This window comes from Podarcis gaigeae, assembly GCF_964106915.1.
Source record: "Podarcis gaigeae genome assembly, chromosome: 9".
Lineage (NCBI taxonomy): Eukaryota > Metazoa > Chordata > Lepidosauria > Squamata > Lacertidae > Podarcis > Podarcis gaigeae.
This window is the reverse complement of record NC_139685.1, coordinates 77633041-77643546: the sequence shown is the minus strand read 5'-3', so window position 1 is coordinate 77643546 and position 10506 is coordinate 77633041. Positions and strand designations below refer to the sequence as shown.

The 10506-nt window shown below is 44.5% G+C and overlaps 1 protein-coding gene across 8 annotated transcripts in view; it reads right to left on the bottom strand.

Annotated features, from left to right (window-relative positions):
• Positions 1 to 1018: 1018 nt before the first annotated feature.
• LOC310852806 (uncharacterized protein) overlaps positions 1019 to 10506 on the bottom strand; it is a 29454-nt gene continuing 19966 nt past the window's right edge. For 3 of the 8 annotated variants that reach the window (XM_083756852.1, XM_083756851.1, XM_083756853.1), the window contains exons 5-10: positions 9616 to 9735; positions 8198 to 8299; positions 7536 to 7622; positions 5525 to 5676; positions 3761 to 3867; positions 1019 to 1379 (exon numbers count right to left, since the gene is read on the bottom strand). In XM_083756852.1, the coding sequence (XP_083612978.1) occupies positions 1220 to 1379; positions 3761 to 3867; positions 5525 to 5676; positions 7536 to 7622; positions 8198 to 8299; positions 9616 to 9735 (728 nt within the window). In that variant the 3' untranslated portion in view covers positions 1019 to 1219. The remainder of the gene's footprint in view (positions 1380 to 3760; positions 3868 to 5524; positions 5677 to 7535; positions 7623 to 8197; positions 8300 to 9615; positions 9736 to 10506) is intronic. The other 5 variants (XM_083756855.1, XM_083756854.1, XM_083756856.1 and 2 more) reach the window with 3 other exon arrangements.

The window sequence follows — 10506 nt, the reverse complement described above, 5'->3', positions numbered from 1 at the left end:
GTGAAGAAGAAGCAGAAGCAGAAGCAGAAGCAGAAGCAGAAGAAGAAGAAGAAGAAGAAGAAGAAGAAGAGTAGTTTGGATTTGATATCCCGCCTTTCACTCCCCTTCTGGAGTCTCAAAGCGGCTAACATTCTCCTTTCCCTTCCTCCCTCACAACAAACACTCTGTGAGGTGAGTGGGGCTGAGAGACTTCAGAGAAGTGTGACTGGCCCAAGGTCACCCAGCAGCTGCATGTGGAGGAACAGGGAAGCGAACCCAGTTCACCAGATTACGATACTACCGCTCTTAACCACTACACCACACTGGCTCTCAAATTGCTTGGCCTATGTTTGGATCTTGTTTATCTTGTTTAGAGATAGGATGGCACTGCACTCAGTTGCCTAGCAACAGTACAACACCGAAAGTGAGGCTTGCTGACTTATGCACCCTCACTTTAGAACTGAGTGGGACAGAGGTTTTTCTTAACCAGGAATTCTGGAAGATGACTACTGGAAAGTAGGAGAACTCTGAAGTTCAGCTGGAAGACCGCTGGAGCTGTGGATTCTCTGTTGACCCCACTGGTCGAAGTGTGGTGAAGTACTAACTGATAGCGGGCCCATGCCTGGCAGGTTATGAGCCAACTGACGTCTGGAAGTCGTAATATGGAACAAGAAAAAGGAAACTGACACACTCACAGGAAGACCAATTCTCTCAGAAACAAAGAGAAGAGAAAAGGCACTGCTCTGACTGCAGGCAGAGTTGGTCTGGGGGAAGTGGGGCGACTCCTCCCCTAGAGAGGCCACGAAGACCCTTCCTGTTGCCAATAGGGGGAGTCAACCCTAAGAAGAGTGTTGTGTTCCCCTCCCCACCCCCACCCCATCTGGTAAAATGTTCCCCTCTAGCAGGTATACTAAATCAATCTTCCTCCACTTGGTGCCTGCCAACACAACCTGTTGGTTAGGGCTGATGGCACCTAGAAGGCACTGGGTTGGGGAAGGCTGTATTGAATTAATTATTGCAACAGAACGTGGGCTATGACTGAGTCCTCCTTGCTTTATTTTCCAGGAGTTTCCATTATCTGAGGTTGCAAAATCAGGTCACCTGAGGATGCAGGATTGACAAAGGGCTTTTGAGTGCTGGTGTCAGAGACCTAATCTCTTCCATGCCCTTAATTCCATAATCTGGAAAATTGACCATGGCTTCTATTAAAGGTGGGTTGATTCATTGTCCACGAAGAGTTTTAATTGAACCATCGTTTATCGGGCTTCTTCTTACATATGCTTCTTTTTTGATCAAGACGGGGAAAGTTCTCCCAACATCGCAGTGGTGTTGTACACTTTGCTTTTATTCCACAAGCACGTTTATTTTGCAGGTCATCTGGCTTGCCGACTACCCAGTAACTGAAAAGAAAAGGAAGCACAAATCAATGAGTCAATCAAAACCAAATTATCCACATGGGATGTGTACTTTATTTCAGCATTAAGAGATCTCCCTCTCTCAGAACTTCAGATTGCAGGGCATTCAATGAAGCTGGACTGACAAAAGAAAAGGCTTCTTCAGACAGCATGAAATTAACCTGTGGAACTCACTTCAACAGGAGGTGATGATGGCCATGAACTTGGAAGGCTTTAAAGCAGAGGCTCCCAAATCTATGTGGCCTACCACCTTCTTTCAGAGCACCCACCCTGGAAACCAACCTTCTTTAACTGAACAAATAAAAGATGCAGTGACAAATTTGCATTCTTTTATGTATCTATATTTCTACCCAGTGCTATTTTTCTAGAAAAAAGATGCCAGAACTCACCACGAACTCCTCCCTCTTTCTCTTCGAATGGCAATTGCACTGTGTACCTGCATTCCTACACTTTAGCAAACATTTAAGAAGCAGTAGAATTCCTCAAACTATCATAGTTTAACAAGGTGAGGTCAAAAAGCATTGCTTGGTCTTCTAAAGCATGATGGGGAGCAGAGCTGAGTGGGAGGTAAAGGGGACACACTGTTGCCACCCTGCACTAATGGATTGGTCATGTTGTTCGGATGCCTGATTATTGTCTTCCAAAGTAACTACTCTATTCTGAACTTAAAAATGGAAAGTGTAAAGCCGGTGGTCAATAAAAGAGGCTTAGAAACTCCCTCAAGGCAAATCTAAAAAAATGTAGTATAAACACCCACAATTGGGAATCACTGGCCCAAGAGCACTCCAGCTGGAGAAGAGCCTTTACCAAAGGTGTCACGTACCTTGAAGACACTCAAACTCAGGACGAAAGGGAGAAATGTGCTAAGAGGAAGGCATGTTTGGCATGCTAGGATATAGTCCCATTCCACCTTAAAAGGAGCAGGCATGACTGGTGTATCACATGCCTGTTTACTTCCAGCTCTTGCTGGGAACTTCCGTTTGTACAGTGGTACCTCAGGTTAAGTACTTAATTCGTTCCGGAGGTCCGTACTTAACCTGAAACTTTTCTTAACCTGAAGCACCATTTTAGCTAATGGGGCCTCCTGCTGCCACTGCACCGCCGGAGCACAATTTCTGTTCTTATCCTGAAGCAAAGTTCTTAATCTGAAGCACTATTTATGGGTTAGCGGAGTCTGTAACCTGAAGCGTATGTAACCTGAAGCATATGTAACCTGAAGCATATGTAACCTGAGGTACCACTGTATATAGCTTTTGTATTCTGGCTGTTTTTTTCCTGGACATGGAGGCGAGCAGTCATGTTTTTCCTTTGTTCTGAACTACGTTGAATAAAGCTGTATATATACTCTCTCTCTGTCTGGATCTTTTGTTTTGGAGACACTCTGCTGAAAGGGTGTGCATGAGTCTTGGAACGTCTCTGAGGCTTGTGCCGCTAATTGACTGATGCTGTTCCATGGGAGAAAGGGGATCGTCTGGAGATAACTGGGGGCCTGCCAGATACCCCCGTCTCCCTGGCAGTATCCCAACATGGCAATCCCTCACTGTGATCAACTCCTGCCTGGAAACCAATGTCCCCACTGTGGAAGGTTGTGTGTATCTAGAATTGGCCTCCATAGTGACTTACGGATTCACTGTTAAGACAATCTTGTTCAGCTACAAGTGATTGCTAAAGAAGAGGAAGAGGAGGAAGAAGAAGAAGAAGAAGAAGAAGAAGAAGAAGAAGAAGAAGAAGAAGAAGAAGAAGAAGAAGAACAACAACAACAACAACAACAACAACAACAACAACAACAATGGGGGTGTTTTGAAGGACTACAGTGTCCATGTACATGGTGAGGGTGGAGAGAGACTGTGAGAAGGCATGGGTGAAGGGGCATTTGGCTATGTGGAGTCCTAGGTGGCTGGTGCCCATAAGTAGTGGCAGAGTGGAAGGCAAGGAGACTAACCATATGTGGAGCCAACAACTGGAAGAACCACCGCCACCCCACCCCAGATTGGTTGTAGGTATAAGAAGGCTGAGGACAGACAGGTTGGTGAGGCACATTCGCCCTGCTGGACCAGCCCCTGCCATGTGGGGCGATTTCTTGTCTCAGTGTAGAAGCCCTTCATTGTTGAGCATGAAACTACTATCAAGCCCCGTCAAACTATGCAGCATTACCATTTCTGATGAAGCTGGACAATATAATATTGCTTCCATCCTACAAAACCGTCTTTCTGACATGGAACATAAAATGCAATGGAAATAAAATACTGTGCTGGGTTCTAGATGCAGGCAAAGGACAGGAAGAGCTTTCAAAGAAGAGCAAAAAATGAATTCCTAACAAAGTTTCTATAATATAATAAACAGAGAAACGTTGCTTCCAGACTCACCCTCGGAGAAGGGCAGTTTCATCTATCCATTTCCATCTGCCCATATAATATAGCCCAATCCAGAAGTCATGTTGTTCGTTTTTAATTGCATTTTCCAGGAACTCCTGCTAAAAGCACAATCAGAAAGTTTTTCCTAGGAATAAGAGGCCAGAATCCTCTCTCAGGTCATCCCCAGACTGTGGCCCCATCTGCACTGTGAAGTATCATACCACTTTAAACAGTCAATGCTTCCTCCAAAGTTTAAGAGACTTTAGAGAGGCCTTCGGGACACTGCTGCTGCTGCAAATGCCAAAAATGGTTTTAAACACTTAAATGTTTTAAAAGTGTTTTTAATTTGTTGCACTTTGATTGGTGTTTTTCTGTTATTCATTCATTCATTCATTCCCCTTTCTCTCTGTTGGGGTGGGACAAATGCTTAGCTGGGGTGGGGATTAGTTTAATTTTAGCATAATTATTTTTGGCTTTGTTTTTACTTTTACTATCTTGTTAGGCTGTTGTATTGTTTGTATTTTGCTTTTTAAGGGGAAAGGGTCAGGGCTGCCTGGGAGTGGGCCTCAGCCAAGAGAATGGCTGGGGCAGGTTCCACAGGGGCAGAAGCACCGGGACATACACGACATGTACAGCATTGAAAATGACAAGTATATCTTTGTACAGTTGGAGGTATGCAAAAAAATGTATTCCCTTGGGATACACAGTATGCTGGGGAACAATTTGTTTTCTATTTTCTGTTGCATGAGATTTTTCAACTGTTCTTATATGTTCTTTCAAAGCTGATTTCAAATCTGAAATCGATTTTCATGTATGTGCTATGTTGTTGTTTAGTCGTTTAGTCGTGTCCGACTCTTCGTGACCCCATGGACCAGAGCACGCCAGGCACTTCTGTCTTCCACTGCCTCCCGCAGTTTGGTCAGACTCATATTTGTAGTTTCGAGAACACTGTCCCACCATCTCGTCCTCTGTCGTCCCCTTCTCCTTGTGCCCTCCATCTTTCCCAACATCAGGGTCTTTTCCAGGGAGTCTTCTCTTCTCATGAGGTGGCCAAAGTATTGGAGCATCAGCTTCATGATCTGTCCATCCAGTGAGCACTCAGGGCTGATTTCCTTCAGAGTATGTGCTATAGTTATCTTTCAATTTCCGACTTTTGCCGATATGCCATATTTACACTGGGGATAAGTGGACACTGACATGTTGATCTACCCTAACCACATGGTAATTATTGTTTTGCAAACTTAATTTTTCTTTATTTTTATAGTTTTGTAAGCTAAATATTTGTATTTTTTTTATCGGACCATGGCTTCTTCTTTAAGTAGACAAAAATGTGTAAACAAGCCTGTTTGAGTGTTCACATATCTTGGGATATGTGCTGCTGCTGTGCACTGGGGCTGAAGAGTTACAGAATGTCCTGTGCTGTGCTCCAGAGGGAAGATGCCCAGAGAGGTTTCAAGTGTGGGGGCTTTGCATCATCGCCCCCTGGTGTTTCCCACAATCCCTTCCCCCCTCAGATTCCAAAGTGGGTTATCTATCCACAGAACTCTGGGAATTGTAACACTGTGAGGGGAATAGGAGGTCTGCTAAAAAGCTCTCAGTATCTTTAACAAACTTCCCAGGATCCTTTGGGGGATGCCATGACCGTAAAGTGGTACAATCATGCTTTAAATGTATGGTGCAGCTATGGCCAAAGTATCTTGCCCAGGAAGGCTTAAAACCATCAAATTGCAAAGGATTATTCATGCCATTTCTATATACAGTGTTCAGCTAGCTTACCTCCTCTTTGTCGTTTTGAATAATAATCAGTTTGGATTTTTTATTCTCACAAAGCCTTTCTGCATCATGCCAGTAAACTAGTCCATCATCAAATAAATAGAGAGCCTCTTTGTATGGCTGCCACTTTTGACGATGACTTGAAGTGAGGTCATCTTTGAACCAAGGCAGAAAGTGGGAAGGTGGGGGCAGAAAAGCAGATTTAGCAGGAGCTGGGCTGAAGGTCTAACAGAACCTGCCTCCCCATAAAGTCATTATGAATTACATACTGATATTTCATTACAATCCAGCAAAAGACATGGTAGCTAATACTCTGAAAGGTTCTAATAAAGGACACATTTAGCCAGGTCATCTGTACTCCATTTCCTTCCCTGTTCTACTGTTTCCATTCATCAACAGATTGGTAATGCTATGAAGATTGTGTGGCACCCCCAATCTCTTCCCGAGCAGTAGCAAGATTCAGGGATGTTCCAGTTGCTTGCCCAGGGTTGTGTTTCCATTGAGAAAATTGAGGAATAGTGGAGGTGAGTGTCGTTAAGAAGTATAGTTTATTTGACACATATTTAGACAAGATACTTCAGATGAGATTCTTGCATGTCAGTGCAGCCTCCTCCAGCCACATTGAATTCTACCTCTTTCCCCTTTCTTGTTCCCAGAACACCTTGCTCTAAGCAACTCCCCCCCCCCCCCAACCTCGTTTTTAAGGGTGGCATTTTTTTTGTAACCTATGTAATCATTCAGCATAACCTTGGCAACCTCCCCTCCCCGGAAATAGCCGGTCAGAAGTGCTTCACTATAGGGAATTCAGGTGTATTCCAGGTGAGAAAAAACACAATGAGAGAGAGCTCAAATTCAATGGGATGCAGCAATCTTCTCAGTGTTTCCCAAACTTGGGTCTCCAGCTGTTTTTGAACTACAATTCCCATCATCCCTGACCACTGGCCCTGCTAGCTAGGGATGATGGGAGTTGTAGTCCAACAACAGCTGGGGACCCAAGTTTGCGAAACACTCTTCTAACTCCTAAACCTATTCTCTGATACCTCTTTGAATTCTCCCAGTCTTAACAAACAGTGGAACAGTAACAGAAATGTATCCTGTTTCTTTCCCAGAGACCTTACTGTCGGTGTCTGCTATATAGGAGAGATATAGTAGTCATGGGGGATTTCAGCTACATTGATATCTGCTGGAACTCACCCTGTCAAGAGTGTAAAGGTAAAGGGACCCCTGACCATTAGGTCCATTTGTGGCCGACTCTGGGGTTGTGGCGCTCATCTCGCTTTACTGGCCAAGGGAGCCGGCGTACAGCTTCCGGCTCATGGGGCCAGCATGACTAAGCCACTTCTGGCGAACCAGAGCAGCGCACGGAAACACCGTTTACCTTCCCGCCGGAGTGGTACCTATTTATCTAATTTGACGTGCTTTCGAACTGCTAGGTTGGCAGAAGCAGGGACCGAGCAATGGGAGCTCACCCTGTTGTGGGGATTCAAACCACTGACCTGCTGATCGGCAAGTCCTAGGCTCTGTGGTTTAACCCACAGTGCCACCCATGTCCGTGTCAAGAGTGTAAGGTCCAGCAAATTCCTCATTTGCCTTGCTGACAATGGTTGGAAGGGGAGAGTCACAGTGGTGGGGTGATAATGAGCAAATCCCAATTTGAGGCACAATGACCCGAGGTCTAAGCTTGGAGGGGTCCCTGTTCACCTCATATGGAGGGTGAGGCACTTCAGTCTTCATATCCCAAACTCCCAGAATTCAGCCAACTTCCGCCACCAATTAGGAATCCATTCAAGGAGGAGTTTATCAATTCACACAGCCACAAAAATCCAAAGTCACAAAACTCTAATCCAAATTTCTCCCTCGAGTTGCTTGGTCTTTTTCTCAAAGTGGAATTGATAGATTCTAGAGGATGGTGGGACCTTTATACCTTCAACAGCTGTGCAGATGAGGGGCTTTCAGGACATGGGTTCCCCCTATCCTCTGATTTCTCAACATCACCATTTTAGGAATAACTTACCGATTGCAGACTGGACTTCATTTGCTCTGTCAGCCCATATAAGCAATTCACCTGCTAACTTCTCAGCTTCAGCAAGTATTTCAGAATCTGAAAGGTTAGGATAATTCAGGTCAGTGAGATCTCAAACAGCTATTCAACTCTATACAAAGGCTGTTTCCCTATAACTTGTGACTGGCCACATTCTAGCATTCAGGGTAGTCTGTAATCTGCTGAGCATTGATCTGACCCCCCCCCTCCATAACGCTTTGTATTTTTAAGAAAAATCTCAAGCGGTTTACAGCATATTAAATCAATAAAACATAAATAAAACAATCTGAAGAAAGTCAAATATAGAGTATACAGTCAAAGCAACATAGCAGAAAACTAAAATATTATCTTAAAGATTTCAAAATAAAACATTACAAAGGAGGTCAACTACAGACTACATATTTAACATAGTAGGGCTGGTGAGTGTGGGCCCAGCCCCCTAGGCCAGGTGGAAAGGGTCTTGCAGGGAGTGGCCTTCACGCCCCACAGCCGGGCAATGTTCCTCCGGCCTCTTCAGTGGGGCTGGTGAGTCTGGCCAGGTGGAAAGCAAAGAAGCTCTTCTATGGGGCAATACCCACTGATGGAGCAGGGGCAAGGAGTGGCCCTAAGTGTATGGACTATAACACCTTACTTACCATTCCTTCCTTGGAGGGATGGTTTCTCTTTGATCATGAAGTCCCTGATCATTTTCATTGCTAAATCTATTTCAGGTGTTTTGTGATCCCGTTTATGAATATCTATGGAAGAAGGGAAAGAAATGGTGAGTCAGCTGATGTGACAGTACCTCCACCCCAGAATTGCTGCGGCTGATTTGGAATCAAGGCTCCCCGTGTGTTTTAAGGCTATTCCCATCTCAAAGCAAAAGTGTTTAATGAAGCATCAGGCAGCAGAGTGGGCAGCATTCCAGTAATAAAACTGCATTAAAATGAAACCTGTAGATCACCCTGTGAAGGGTGGTCTATAAATTGAATAAAATCAATGTGGATAAATAAAGGCCAAGTTACAACATCTCGTAACAACATTAAATAAATGAGATAAAGTAAAAGCTCAGAGTTAGGGCCATATCCAGTGCCGCAGTGCCACTGGTGAAATGGACTTCTGTATGGACAAGGAAGCTTTCCTGTCCCCTCCAGCCCAGCCTACCACGTGCCCTCAAAATTCTCACTGGAAGCAGAAAACCTAATATTCCCCACCAATATCCAGAAAATGCCTAATATTCCCACCAGTATATCTGGAAAACAAACAGATATTAACCAGGTGCCAAAATGGCAAGTGTTGTGGATTATATAATTCCAGAGCTAGGACATTTCACAATCAGGGTGCTACCACACAGAAGGCTCTTTTCTGTCATGCCACCTAATGGACAGTGGGACAATGAGACAATCCACTCCTATGTCCAAGATCTAGGGACCTGAGCAGGTTGTACAAGACAATGTGTCCTTCAGACCCTTGGGATCTAATCAGTGAAGACTTCCTAGGTCAATACCAGAACCTTAAATTCATCCCACAAATGAATAAGTAACACCTGAAGGGCTTAGACTTTTAAAAAGAGACACACACAAACATCTGATTGCACTCAGAAATCAATATGATTTCCCTGTCCTTTGACAACTTTCTTCTACTCATCTAGGGCTAGGGAGAAGGTCAGAGAGGGAGGATGGCTTCCTAGATGACTTGAAGACCTCTTTTGTTTGCCCGTGAGATATCCTGCAAAACCTGTGACAGTCTCTTTAAGAGAAGCAAGCTCTTACCCAGCAAAGATAGAAAGAAAGACGAACAGGGAGTTGCAAGGTAGGACAAGTGACCGCACAGGTTGCTTCATAATATTGGCCTAAAAAGTCTCTGGAGCAGCTAAGCAGTTATTGAGGGGCAAGAAAAAGGCATTTATTTGAATGGGTGAGATTTAGCCACATCCTTACCTTATGCACTGGAATCAATGGGAGGTAAAAGGGCTTAGCTGTGGTTGGATTATGGTGACACTTTTGAAAGTGTTCTTCATACTGATGTAAAGCCAACCAGGATAACGCTAAAGGCCTACACAGCCTAGACTTACACAGACTAACTGCTCCAAATGCAGCAAAAAACAGGACCAGGCACAGCATCACTACAATAAATGTACCAATGGAAGAGAGAAAGAACTCTTTTATCTCATGCAAAACAGCAGCAAGTTTTCCTTGATGGACAAAAAGAAAGAAAGAAAATCTGCTTTAAGTTTCATTTCAAGTGACATTAATGGATCCAGAAATACTCCTTCAGAGGGAGTCTAACCCCATCTGGAGCAGGCCATATCCCACCCATCCTGTCTAGGGAACCACCCACTGACTGCACCACAGTCTTGTCTGGATTAAACTTCTGTTTATTGGCTCTCATCTAGTCCATTACTGAGGCCAGGCATCGGTCTAGTATGTCAACTGCCAAAGCTGCAAATGTAAAGGGGAGATAGAGCTGTGTGTCATCAGCATTTCTCACAACACACTCCAAAATCTGGATGACCCTACTCCGCATGGGGGAATGAAACTGAACTTTGAGGAACCCCGTGTTGAAGGCTCCATGGTGCTGAACAGAACTCCCCAAGCTCAGTCACACAAGCAGGACTAGAACCATTGAATAGCAGTGCCACTCAATCCCAGCTCAGTCAGTCCCACCGGAAGAATACCATAGTTGATGGTAGTGAAAAGCAGTGCAAGATCAATGAGGATCAACAGGGCACACTTCTCCTGCCTCTCTCCCAGCAGAGCAAAGGCTGTCCTATTGCGAAATAGCTTTAATAAACGAAGTCCCTACAGGATGCTTGGCTTGATATTCTCTTTGTTGCATGCTTATTTAAAGGTTTGTTCTCTCACCTGGGTGAGGAGCAGTGGTAGAGAGGTAAATCCTTACCACATTGTGGATCAGGGGAGAACACAGCCTGAGGCTGGCATAGCACTAGTTTGCTTGGCTAAAG